Genomic DNA, 14,435 nt, shown 5'->3' with positions numbered 1-14,435 from the left:
AGTCTAACACTATTAAATCTCATCTCATGGGCATTCTGGAAAATTGAACTTTAAGGTATTGAAATTTATTTTATAGAAAGGTGAATTTTGCAGACTCTACCAGGATAGACTTCCCTATAAAATGAATATCTCTGAAACTTCCTTTGTACTGTTTAGACAGTTAATCTGACAGCTTGAATTGAGGCTTAAAAATAGCCATATTTTGTACCTATAATACTCCTTATGAAAATCTATCCTAAGGAAATAACCTTAAGATAGATTTTAAAAGATTACCAAGTAGGATGTTCATTACAAAATAATTATATAGGGAAAAAAAAGAAAATAATCCAAATGTCTAATATTAGATAAGTGGTTAAATATATAACGTTCATGTATTGTAAGCCTATGCTGTCATTAAAAATCATGTGCATTTTTAAAAGTATATATGATTCCAAGGAAAGTTCTATACAAAATCACTTTAACTAAGTTATCCAAACTTTTTAAAATACACATATACAAATAGAAAATAGAAGACTGGTACATGATGACCACCATTAATATTTTGATATGCTTCTCCTTGATGGAATTCTGGGTTTTTTTCCACTTTAAAGAAATTTCCCCAATTTTCCTGATGACCTAAAGAATGATTGATTTAATTTTAAAAAGTCATTTGCCAGTTTTCTTGCTCACCTACCTTTCCTTTATGCCAGTACCTAACTTAAGAGCCACCTAAAAAGGGGAGTTGTAAAGATGATGAGGAATTAAAGGGAAGGCTAGCCTCTATTCACTCTGCACCACATATTATTTTGATTTTTGCAGATACAATATCTTGACCCAAGGCAATCAAAAGCAAACAAATTAAAAAAGCAAACAAAATCAATATTTCTAGGAGCATGATGACTTGCTGCATTTAAACTATGGTTGGAGAACAGTTTCACATTTCAGGAATCATGGAAGCTTCAAATGAATGTCATTACCAGTGTTGACCTTTTAAAAGTGATGGGAAGAAAATAGTCCATTTAAGGTACAGAAGTAGCTTTGCAATGGCCCTACTGTGCAATCACAGGGGAAGACACGAGCCTTGTGAGATATTTACACATTGTTGGAACCTGAGGTATTCAAACCTGCCATCACAAAGCCACTGTCATTCATTGTAGCATCCTGGTTCCGGGTACTCTGCTGAGCAGAAAGGAGCATTACAAGAAAACAAGGGGAAGGGAGATTTGAAAGACTCAAATTAAAATCCGAGTTTAGAAAAGACGGCATTAACAAAATAGAAAAATTAAAGGTACTATGAGAGATTCCTGTGTCACTGGAATTCAGCTAGCTCAGACATCCTTAGTGGATTTCTGGCTAAATCCCCATAGCTCTAAGGACTTAGTTAGAAATCCACTTTCTACCTGCCAGTAACTTCAAGTAGTGTTTGCTTTGTGAGCTGGGCAAGTAACTTAACCTTTCTGAGTCTCAGTTTGTTATCTCTAAAACGGGCATGATAATAGCACCTAAACTCTTGCGTGGCTAAGAGCAGGTAAATAATTTATCACAATATGTGCCATGTTTAAAAAATAAAATAAGTATCAGTTCTCCTAAAAGTCGCTATTTTTAGATTATTCATGCACATTTGATCTCTCAAAAATATAAATGCTTGAAAATTAAGAGTAGTACATCTCTCCTTAATTGTAGCTGTACTTGAAGGAAAAACAGCTACCTTTACAGGCTGTTCAAGCTTTAAGATCTTATAAAATGATCTAATAGCTATTTAATTATGACTGACAAGCTGCTACTAGATGCAGGAGGTTACATTGCACAAAGGTTCCACTCTATGTGATGATGAATAGTAACCCCAGAGTCAAAGCTATTAACTGAAGTTTTTCACCCAATCTCAGCACAATTTTAACCACATGTGTTTGGTGTATGTGTGTATGTGCATGTGTGTAAGGCATGCATGAGTGTGTATATTTAACTTTCCTATCTTTACTAGCTGCTGTGGAGAGACTACACTGAAATAATAATGCTAATGACACAGTGATTTTTCTAAGAGGTTGGGTATTTCTCCAAATGCTCACATATCTTCTGTTTCTTTCCTTCCCCTAGGGACAGGACATAGGTGGGTCTTAGCTTGCTAGAGATAATATGGAGAATGTCTTTTTACTGGATTTTTACTTACTGTCGTTATTGGGAGCAACTTTTTTGAATTTCTTCTCCTCCTAACCCATCTGCCACTCAATCCTGAGGCAAGCCACCCACACCTGATTTTTTTTGTCCTCCCAGGCAAGATGAAGTACTTCCATATCAGTGAATAGGTAGAAACAGTTTTCTGATCCATTCTGGTTACCACTAACAAACGCCAGCTCAAATCACATAGGATATTAACCAGAGTGAGTCAAGGGGCCTTCAAGAAAGTCAGGATGAGGGATTTCCCTGGTGTCGCAGTGGTTGAGAGTCCGCCTGCCAATGCAGGGGACGTGGGTTCGTGCCCCGGTCCAGGAGGATCCCACATGCCGTGAAGTGGCTGGGCCCATGAGCCATGGCCACTGAGCCTGCGCGTCCAGAGCCTGTGCTCCGCAACGGGAGAGGCCACAGCAGTGAGAGGCCCGCGTACCACACACATAAAAATTAAAGTCAGGATGAGAATTTGTCTCCTACTGACTGCAACTTAGACATTCCTAAGCCACAGTGGCCCCAGGAAAGATTCTCAGATTGACTATAGAGGTTGCATGGGAAAAAAATATTTTGATAAAATTACCTGTTTGGATAGAGAAGGTTGGGTAACCCTCTACTCACATAGTGTCACAAAAGCTTCGAATTTGTAGGAAGTTGGTATAAATGAAGGTAGGACACAACAATGTGTATGTGTGTGTGTGTGTGTGTGTGTGTGTGTGTATACTAATTCATTCATTATGTTTGTAGGTATGTATTGCTCACCAGAAAATTGTTTGCCCTCCTCTCATTTATGGTATCTTCATACAAAGCAGAAAGCATTAGGTCACTATATTGCAGGGGACATGGGTGAAAGTGAATCCCAGGGCAGCCTCACTGCTACCACCACCACTACCTCATGGTTCTCTGACTCCGTATTTCAGCCTCTCCCGTCTTCTCACAAAACGTTGACTATTTTCTCTCTCCTTAATGTGTTGAGATATGAACATTTTCATTGCTGTGCATAGGAAAATGAGATTCAAAGTGGGAACCTAAGTGGTAAAAATATGCATTTTTAAATATTGGACTCAGTAAAGGTATCATCATTTTACAAGAGAGAAACATATGGCTCTAAATCTGTTCCATATGTGCATTACCTCTTATTGAAGACATGAGTGATTGACACGGAGCTGGAGAACCCTCAGCATCTTTTCTTCATTGATATGGAATGATTCTGAGAGGCTGGCCCAAGAACCAGAAGTTAAGAATTTCTCTTTTTTTCTATGCTTCCAGAACTGGTAACAATCTAATAAATACAATTAGGAAGGTGAAACCCCTAAATCAGGATTTAGAAAAACAGAATGGCAGAAAGGACATCAATGATTACAAGAGAACATTTCATAGCAAAAACATATGGCTAAATGAGAAAAGTAAAGAATACTTATCAACTCCAAGGAGAAGGAAATTGTGAGCAAAGTTTTTGAAAGCAAACTGCCATCCTGAACTTTAGTGTTAAAAAAAAAAGCAAATCTTGAAAAGTAGAATTACATTAGTTATGTGGGACAGCCAAAAGATGTGACTGGTTTAATAAAAAGAAGGGTTTCTTTACAGTGTATCTGCTTAGCCGAATCCCCCATTTTTTACTCATTTGTTTATATTTGAAATTTCAGAGCCAATCAGTGTGAACTTTGCTGTTCTAATAGGGTTTTTTTTTCCAGAGTCATTAAGATCTCTATACAATTACTCTCCCTCTTTGATCCTAAACCCCATAGCCAGGAAAGCTTGTTTGTATTCTATTTAGAAAGTGGGCATTTAATTAGTGCCACTTCTGTAAACACACCATGTTTAAACTGATTACACTTGTTACACCTCACCTCCAACTACACCTGTAACAAGTAAATCACTCTTCCTCATCAGCTATCATTTATATCTTATTAGCATCAAGAGGTAATGAAAAGAAGTCACACCCATTTAATTTCATCTCAGGACTTTTGAGTTTAGTTCCTGTACTGATGGTGCTTATTTGTAAAACAGGACATTATAAAAAGATGAGTGATTAAGTAATGTTATATAAGGTGATCAGAGCACATTGTTACAGTTTTCTATGTCATAAGCATATTTCAAGAATAATCCCTGGAAGAACTGCATTCAAACTCGGCATTACATCTTGTTGTGTTATTGTATCGTTTCTTGGAGGAGATTACTAGCTAAGATTTTCCCCCTCTTTTTTATTTCTTTTTTTCTAAATATTCCTGGCAGGTACTAAGCACAAAACAATGCTAGAAGCTCGGAACGGAAGTGGGACTATCAAAGCCTTCCCTAGGGTAGGTGTGAAAGGCAAAGGACCAGTGAATAAGGGGAATACAGGCCTTCAGAACAAAACGTTTCACTGTGAAATCTGTGATGTGCACGTCAACTCAGAAACACAACTTAAACAGGTAGGTGTTACCCATTCTAGAAGTGAAAACAGATGGGGTCACGCACGAGTAGAATGTGTGCTTCCTCTGTTCCCTTTCTTTTCTGTTTTTCTCTCCCATCCATACATCCACCATCCATCCATCCATCCATCCATCCGTCCATCCATCCATCCATCCATCCACTTAGCTTCTTATTCACTCTCCTTATTTATTTATGCATATTTTGGTTGCTTAAAGGAATACTAAAATGTAATGACTTCTAAGATCTTTCCGAAAGTGCCCGAAGTGAGCCTGTGCTATTTTTATATATGAAGAATGGGAGGAAAGGGGGTAGTAGATCTTTTCTTTACCAGGTTTCCCACTCAAAAGTGTTGATTTTCTTTAAAGGTCAAATTTCAATGTTCCATTTTTACTTGTTTAGATATTAACATGCTACCACTGATTTTATGCTGTGCTCTTCTTTTATTTTATGTACTTTATTACATGGTGGTGTACTGTATTTCTAAATCCTGCAGCCACCTGCTAACAAGATGACTAATCCTGTTGCATTCACTTTTATTCTGAATAGCCTTCCAAAGAGATCAGTTCTATGTTTCTAGTTGAAGTCCCAGCCTTCATATTGTGTTGTGTTTTATATGCATACATACATTCTTGCACTGATTTTTACACACCTTAGTTATTTATCTTTAGAATTTAAGGGGTTGACATTTGGCTGTACAAATGTGAGGATAAATATTAGTATGGAAATAAATTCATGCCTGCCTGGCAATCTTTGTTTATTTGCACATAAAATTCCTTCAGACATTTCTTTCCTTTGTAAACGTCCATAAAACGAGATCTGTGCAGTAATAAGGAAAAGGCTGGGAAAAAGAAGACCCTGCTATTTGTTTAAAATAGACTAATATGGCTAGCACAAAGGTATCTCTCCTCAAAGCATCAGCATCCGAGGACAAAAGTGCACGCTCTTTTATTTTTATCTTTCTTCAACTTGCATGAAATAATTAATATCCTGCCCCAGGTTAAAACAATATTTATGAGGGGTTTGGGGGATAATTTTTTTAAAGCTGTCATTTTTAATTGCTTTTAATAGCATATTAGCAGTAGAAGGCACAAAGACAGAGCTGCTGGGAAGCCCCCGAAACCTAAATACAGTCCTTACAACAAACTGCAGAAGGCAGCACAACCGCTGGGGGTGAGTGTCCTTTTTGCTTCCCAATAGAGAGTAACCTTTCTTTCTTTTTTAAAAAATAAATTTATTTATTTGTTTATATTTTATTTTTGGCTGCGTTGGGTCTTCATTGCTGCACACAGGCTTTCTCTAGTTGTGGCGAGTGGGGGCTACTCCTGGTTGCGGAGCGTGGGCTTCTCAGTGTGGTGGCCTCTCTTATTGTGGAGCATGGTCTCTAGGAGCCCGGGCTTCAGTAGTTGTGGAACGCAGGCTCAGTAGTTGTGGCACATGGACTTCATTGCTCCACGGCATGTGGGATCTTCCCAGACCAGGGTTCGAACCCGTGTCCCCTGCATTGGCAGGAGGATCCTTAACCACTGTACCACTAGGGAAGCCTGAGAATAGCCTTTCATGTCCTGCAGTCTACTCGCTGAACTTGGATTCTTTTTTTGTCAGTTACTAAATGAAATGAATGGAAGATACCTAAGTAAAGACAAACAATTGATTTGAAAGTCCAACTCCTACTCCACCAACAGAATCATTGGTTTCATGAGTTGTTTGAGTGTCTTGTTACCATTAGCCAAAGTTCGGCATCTTATTTTTTTAGTTGGGCACAGGTTTACAACAGAGCATGGGGATAGGAGGAAAACCAAACTCTTTTGTGTCAGGTTGGTAATCACATGAAATCTGGACTCGAGGTTAGTGGATACTATTAGGGAAAGGTTGGTGAAAACAAATTCTTGCATCTCCTTTTTAAGGTCTTCAGGAGACAAAGCACCAGTATTGTTGATTCCCTCAACAATTTTGTCTTTTGAATAACACACTTTCAAAGGCATGGCTCCTTTTTAAAAATTATTCACCTAAGGACACTATCTAAGGCCTGGGAAATATTTCCTGAGATATGCCCTCTTGTTTTAGATTAATAAACATATTAGTACTGATGTCTTGACCTAGAATTTTTGTAGGATTTTAGGGGATGTCTGTAAACCTCCTGACATTTTAAGTTAATATTTATAAGCATATGCTTTTGTTCTGGTTGAAGTGACCATAGCTTACATCTAAGAGACCCAGGGCTCTGCATTGTTTAGCTGTAATAAACCATAACTGTGTGCATAAAATAATTAAGATGAAGAACAATTGATCTACAGTATGTGCTGAATTATGCATTTTGAAATCTGTTTTCTTCAAAATAGATTTTATTAATAATCAATGCTACTGTGTGCTGCTGACACATGAAAATACAGTTAAAGGAAAACTGCAGTCATCCATTACGAGACCTCAGAATGAGTTGACCCAATTAATTTAGTAGCATCACCTATTTTTATGCAAATGAAGTCATTTTACTCTCTTGCATAGAATCAATTTTAGCTGCATTGAGTGGCTGTGAATTCTGCATGGAGCTGATGTTTCAGCACCACTAGTCATAACCTGAGTGCTCTTTCTGACCTGCATAGATGAAGCTTTCAACAATCAAGTGAATGGTTCTTAAATAAACAGAGAAGTCAAATTGTGTTAATGTTAGCTTCCAAACCTCCTGTTTAACTGTCACTGTTACGATTTCCATAAATGAGACCATTTCCTTCCTGAGAACAGCCATCTTACTAATGCTACTAGTCAGAGAATGAACTGATTTTATATAGTAAGTTTGAGAGAATGTTGCTACCAATGAAAGCAAAACACATCAAACTTTTGGGGAAGATAAGTTTTCTTTGCTTCTTTATTGAAAATGGAATTTCATTATTTTTATAATGTCTCTTGATTGGTACTCACACCTTACTATGCTACTCACTTGACATACTTGCATGGTCTAATAGTAGCTGACAGCATTAATTAATCTCTCTTTAAAAATGTCCATACCCTGCTAGTTAAAATGTGTGTAAAGAGTGCAGTAAAAAATTCCCTGTTTTTTCTCAAGATGAATACTTTCCTCACGAGGTATATTTATCACAAAAAATAAAATAGAGAGCTGGAACCCATGGCTTGGGGTGTCTTCCCTCCACCATCACTAAACTGCCCTGGAGCCCGAAGGGAGGGTGGCCTCACTGAGGCTGCTGGCTCTGTAGAGGTCCCAGCAGCCAAAGCTGCAGCAGTCCTGGGGACCAAGGGCCGGATCATTCATCCTGGGTTAAGCCAACTGCCATGTCATGAGGACACTCAAGCAGCCCTAAGGAGAGATCCATGTAGCAATGAACTGAGGCCTCCTACCTAATGCAACATGACCGTGTGGATGACAGGCTCTTGGCACTCCAGCCAGGCATGAGGGCTGTACCTCTGAGGTGGGAGAGCCAAGTTCAGGACACTGGTCCACAAGAGACTGCCCAGCTCCACATAATATCAAATGGCGAAAATCTCCCAGAGGTCTCCATCTCAACACCAAGACCCAGCTCCACTCCACGACCAGCAAGCTACAGTGCTGGATACCCTACGCCAAAAAACTAGCAAGACAGGAATACAACCCCATCCTTTATCAAAGAGGCAGCCTAAAATCATAAAAAAGCCACAGACACCCCAAAACACACCACCAGACAAGGACCTGTCCACCAGAAAGACAAGATCCAGCCTCATCCACCAGAACACAGGCACTAGTCCCCTCCACCAGGAATCCAACACAACCCACTGAACCAATCTTAGCCACTAGGGACAGACAGCAAAAACAATGGGAACTATGAACCTGCAGCCTGCAAAAAGGAGACCCCCAAACACAGTAAGATAAGCAAAATGAGAAGACAAAGAAACACACAGCAGACGAAGGAGCAAGGCGAAAAACCACCAGACCTAACAAATGAAGAGGAAATAAGCAGTCTACCAGAAAAGAATTCAGAATAATGATAGTAAAGATGATCCAAAATCTTGGAAATAGAATGGAGAAAATACAAGAAACATTGAACAAGGACCTAGAAGAACTAAAGAGCAAACAAAAAGTGATGAACAACACAATAAATGATATTAAAAATTTTCTAGAAGGGATAAATAGCAGAATAACTGAGGCAGAAGAACGGATAAGTGACCTGGAAGATAAAATAGTGGAAATGACTACTGCAGAGCAGAATATAGAAAAAAAGAATGAAAATAATTGAGAACAGTCTCAGAAACCTCTGGAACAACATTAAATGCACCAACATTCAAATTATATGGCTCCCAGAAGAAGAAGAGAAAAAGAAAGGTGCTGAGAAAATATTTGAAGAGATTATAGTTGAGAACTTCCTTAATATGGGAAAGGAAATAAGTAATCAATCCAGAAAGTGCAGAGAGTCCCATACAGGATAAATCCAAGGAGAAACGTGCCAAGACACATATTAATCAAACTGTCAAAAATTAAATACAAAGAAAAAATATTAAAAGCAGCAAGGGAAAAATAACACAAAAGGGAATCCCCATAAGGTGAACAGCTGATCTATCAGCAGAAACTCTGCAAGCCAGAAAGGAGTGGCAGGACATATTTAAAGTGATGAAAGGGAAAAACCTACAATGAAGATTACTCTGCCCAGCAAGGACCTGATGCAGATTTGATAGAGAAATTGAAACCTTTACAGACAAGCAAAGCTAACAGAATTCAGCATCACCAAGCCAGCATTACAACAATGCTAAAGGAACTTCTCTAAACAGAAAACACAAGAGAAGGAAAAGACCTACAATAACAAACCCAAAACAATTAAGAAAATGGTAATAGGAACATACGTGTCAATAATTACCTTAAATGTAAATGGATTAAATGATCCCACCAAAAGACATAGACTGTCAGAATGGATACAAAAACAAGACCTGTATATATGCTGTCTACAAGAGACCAACCTCAGATCTAAGGACACATACAGACTGAAAGTGAGGGGATGGAAAAAGATATTTCATGCAAATGGAAATCAAAAGAAAGCTGGAGTAGCAATTCTCACATCAGACAACATAGACTTTAAAACAAAGACTATTATGAGAGACAAAGAAGGACATTACATAATGATCAAGGGATCAATCCAAGAAGAAGATATAACAATTGTAAATATTTATGCACCCAACATAGGAGCACCTCAATACATAAGGCAAATACTAAGAGCCATAAAAGGGGAAATCGACAGTAACACAATCATAGTAGGGGACTTTAACACCCCACTTTCACCATTGGACAGTAAATCGAAAATGAAAATAAATAAGGAAACAGAAGCTTTAAAAGATACATTAAATAAGATGGACTTAATTGATATTTATAGAACATTCCATCCAAAAACAACAGAATACACTTTCTTCTCAAGTGCTCATGGAACATTCTCCAGGGTAGATCATATCTTGGATCATGAAACAAGCCTTGGTAAATTTAAGAAAATTGAAATCAGCTCAAGTATCTTTTCTGACCACAATACTATGAGACTAAATATCAATTACAGGATAAAAGCTGTAAAAATAAAAACACATGGAAGCTAAACAATACACTACTTAATAGCCAAGAGATCACTGAAGAAATCAAAGAGGAGACCAAAAAATACCTAGAAACAAATGACAATGAAACACGATGACCCAAAACCTATAGGATGCAGCAAAAGCAGTTCTAAGAGGGAAGTTTATAGCAATACAATCTTACCTTAAGAAACAAGAAATATCTCAAATAAACAACATAACCTTACACCTAAAGCAATTAGAGAAAGAAGAACAAAAACCCCCAAAGTTAGCAGAAGGAAAGATATCATAAACATCAGATCAGACATAAATGAAAAAGAAATGAAGGAAACTGTAGCAAAGATCAATAAAACTAAAAGCTTGTTCTTTGAGAAGATAAACAAAAATGATAAACCATTAGCCAAACTTATCAAGAAAAAAAAAGAAGACTCAAATCAATGGAATTAGAAATGAAAAAGGAGAAGTAACAATTGACACAGCAGAAATACAAAGGATCATGAGAGATTACTACAAGCATCTATATGCCAATAAAATGGACAACCTGGAAGAAATGGACAAATTCGTAGAAATGCACAGCCTTCCGAGACTGAACCAGGAAGAAATAGAAAATATGAAGAGACCAATCACAAGCACTGAAATTAAAAATATAATTAAAAATCTTCCAACAAACAAAAGCCCAGGACTAGATAGCTTCACAGGCGGATTCTGTCAAACATTTAGAGAAGAGCTAACACCTATCCTTCTCAAACTCTTCCAAAATATAGCAGACAGAGCAATGGTCCCAAACTCATTCTATGAGGCCACCATCACCTTGATACCAAAACCATACAAAGATGTCACAAAGAAAGAAATCTATAGGCCAATATCACTGATGAACATAGATGCAAAAATCCTCAACAGAATACTAGCAAACAGAATTCAACAGCACATTAAAAGGATCATACACCATGATCAAGTGGGGTTTATCCCAGGAATGCAAGGATTCTTCAATATATGCAAACCAATCAATTCTCAGTACATGCAAATCAATCAATGTGATACACCTTATTAACAAATTGAAGGAGAAAAAAATATGATCATCTCAATAGATGAAGAGAAAGCTTTTGACAAAGTTCAACACCCATTTATGATAAAAACCCTCCACAAAGTAGGCTTAGAGGGAACTTTTCTCAACATAATAAACGTCATATATGACAAACCCACAGCTAACATTGTCCTCAATGGTGAAAAACTGAAACCATTTCCACTAAGATCAGGAACAAGACAAGGCTGCCCACTCTCACCACTATTATTCAACATAGTTTTAGAAGTTTTAGCCACAGCAATCATGACATGACACTATACATAGAGAATCCTAAAGATGCTACCAGAAAACTACTAGAGCTAATCAATGAATTTGGTAAACTAGCAGGATACAAAATTAGTGCACAGAAATCTCTGACATTCTTATACACTAATGATGAAAAACTGGAAAGTGAAATTAAGAAAACACTCCCATTTACCACTGCAACAAAAAGAATAAAATATCTAGGAGTTAACCTATCTAAGGAGAAAAAAGACCTGTATGCAGAAAATTATAAGACACTGATGAAATAAATTAAAGATGATACAAACAGATGGAGCGATATACCATGTCCTTGGATTGGAAGAAACAACATTGTGAAAATGACTCTACTACCCAAAGCAACCTACAGATTTAATGCAATCCCTATCAAACTACCACTGGCATTTTTCACAGAAGTAGAACAAAAAATTTCACAATTTGTATGGAAACACAAAAGACCCCGAATAGTGAAAGTAATCTTGAGAAAGAAAAACGGAGCTGGAGGAATCAGGCTCCCTGACTTCAGACTATACTACAAAGATACAGTAATCAAGACAGTATGGTACTGGCACAAAAACAGAAATATAGATCAATGGAACAGGATAGAAAACCCAGAGATAAACCCATGCACATATGGACACCTTATCTTTGATAAAAGAGGCAAGAATATACAGTGGAGAAAAGACAGCCTCTTCAATAAGTGATGCTGGGAAAACTGGACAGCTACATGTAAAAGAATGAAATTAGAACACTCCTTAACACCATACACAAAAATAAACTCAAAATGGATTTAAGACCTAAATGTAAGACCAGACACTATCAAACTCTTAGAGGAAAACATGGACAGAACACTCTCTGACATAAATCACAGCAAGATCCTTTTTGAACCATCTCCAAGAGAAATGGAAATAAAAACAAAAATATACAAATGGGACCTAATGAAACTTAAAAGCTTTTGCACAACAAAGGAAACTATAAACAAAAGGAAAAGGCAACCCTCAGAATGGGAGACAATATTTGCAAATGAAGCAATTTACAAAGGATTATTCTTCAGAATTTACAAGCAACTCATGCAGCTCAATATCACAAAAACAAACAACCCAATCCAAAAATGGGGAGAAGACATAAATAGACATTTCTCCAAAGAAGATATTCAGATTGCCAACAAACACATGAAAGAAGGCTCAACATCATTAATCACTAGAGAAATGCAAATCAAAACTACAATGAGATATCAGCTCACACTGTTCAGAATGGCCATCATCAAAAAATCTACAAACAATAAATGTTAGAGAGGGTGTGGAGAAAAGGGAACCCACTTGCACTGTTGGTGGGAATGTAAATGGATACAGCCACTATGGAGAACAGTATGGAGGTTGCTTAAAATTTAAAAATATAACTACCATATGACCCAGCAATCCCACTACTGGGCATATACCCTGAAAAACCATAATTCAAAAAGGATCATGTACCACAATGTTCATTGCAGCTCTATTTACAATAGCCAGGACATGAAAGCAGCCTAACTGTCCATCAACAAGTGCATGGATAAAGAACATATGGCACATATATACAATGGAATATTACTCAGCCATAAGAAGAAATGAAATTGAGTTATTTTTAGTGAGGTGGATGGACCTATAGTCTGTCATACAGAGTGAAGTAAGTCAGAAAGAGAAAAACAAATAACATATGCTAACACATATATATGGAATCTAAAAAAAAAAAAAAAAAGGTCATGAAAGACCTAGGGTCAAGACGGGAATAAAGACGCAGATCTACTAGAGAATGGACTTGAGTATAGTGGGCAGGGGAAGGGTAAGCTGGACAAAGTGAGAGAGTGGCATGGACATATACACACTACCAAATATAAAATAGCTAGTGTGAAGCAGCTGCATAGCACAGGGAGATCAGCTCCATGCTCTGTGACCACCTAGAGGGGTGGGATAAAGAGGGTAGGAGGCAGGGAGATGCAAGAGGGAAGAGATATGGGGACCTATGAATATGTATAACCGATTCACTTTGCTATAAAGCAGAAAGAAAGACACCATTGTAAAGCAATTATACTCCAATAAAGATGTTTAAAAAATAAAATAAAGTACTTTCCTGGAGGACTTTGTAACATCCTAGGTCAAGCCATTTTCTGGGATATTCAAATTTCTCCAAAAGGAAAGATGTTCTACACTTTACATTATTTTTTAAATTTTATTTTATGGAAATACAGTTGATTTACAATGATGTGTTAATTTCTGCTGTACAGCAAAGTGATTCAGTTATACATACATATATATATATATATATATATATATATATATATATTTATTTATTTATTTATTTATTTATTTATTTATTCTTTTTCATGTTCTTTTCCATTTTGGTTTATCTCAGGATATTGAATATAGGTTTCCCACTTTGCATGATTTTTATCATCAGTTCCCAGGTGTGAGTTTATCTTTGTAGTTGTTGACTGCTGTATTTTAAAAGCTACTCACCCTTTTGGATTCTCATTGTAGATTCTAAGACTCTTGTTCATCTACTCTTTTTTTTTTTCCCCTTCCCTTGCAGGTAAAATTAGTATTTTCAAAAGAACCTTCAAAGCCTTTGGCTCCACGAATTCTACCAAACCCTCTGGCAGCTGCAGCAGCTGCTGCGGCTGTGGCAGTGAATTCCCCCTTCAGCCTCCGAACTGCTCCAGCAGCCACACTGTTCCAGACTTCTGCAGTCCCTCCAGCCCTCCTGCGGCCAGCTCCTGGACCCATTCGGACGGCGCACACTCCTGTTCTGTTTGCTCCTTACTGAATTCCAAATGGGAGTAACTGTACTGCAATAATTTTTCAAAAAACACAAAACAAAAAAGAGAACTATGCAGTGTTTATTTATAGTTTAAAGTATACCTGAAGAGCCAGGACTTTTGATAGTGAATTAAAAAGATTACTAAAAAAAAAAAAAAAAAAAAAAGGAGCGAGGTTTAGGGGTGGGGGGGAGGGGTGGTATTTTCTCCAAATTAAAGCATTCCTCTTGA

General features: G+C 37.4%; 1 protein-coding gene across 2 annotated transcripts in view; it reads left to right on the top strand.

Annotated features, from left to right (window-relative positions):
• The window catches only part of ZNF385D (zinc finger protein 385D), a gene marked incomplete at both ends in the record, with an annotated part of 950,735 nt that extends 936,523 nt beyond the window's left edge, over positions 1 to 14,212 (top strand). For both annotated transcript variants that reach the window (XM_081235583.1, XM_081235584.1), the window contains 3 exons: positions 4,378 to 4,556; positions 5,626 to 5,727; positions 13,979 to 14,212. In XM_081235583.1, coding sequence (XP_081091709.1) covers positions 4,378 to 4,556; positions 5,626 to 5,727; positions 13,979 to 14,212 — 515 coding nt within the window. The remainder of the gene's footprint in view (positions 1 to 4,377; positions 4,557 to 5,625; positions 5,728 to 13,978) is intronic.
• Positions 14,213 to 14,435: the final 223 nt, after the last annotated feature.

This window comes from Mesoplodon bidens (assembly GCF_964165515.1).
Source record: "Mesoplodon bidens genome assembly, chromosome: 5".
Taxonomy (NCBI): domain Eukaryota; kingdom Metazoa; phylum Chordata; class Mammalia; order Artiodactyla; family Ziphiidae; genus Mesoplodon; species Mesoplodon bidens.
The sequence above is the reverse complement of the archived record's forward strand: the minus strand, read 5'-3'. Positions and strand labels throughout refer to the sequence as shown.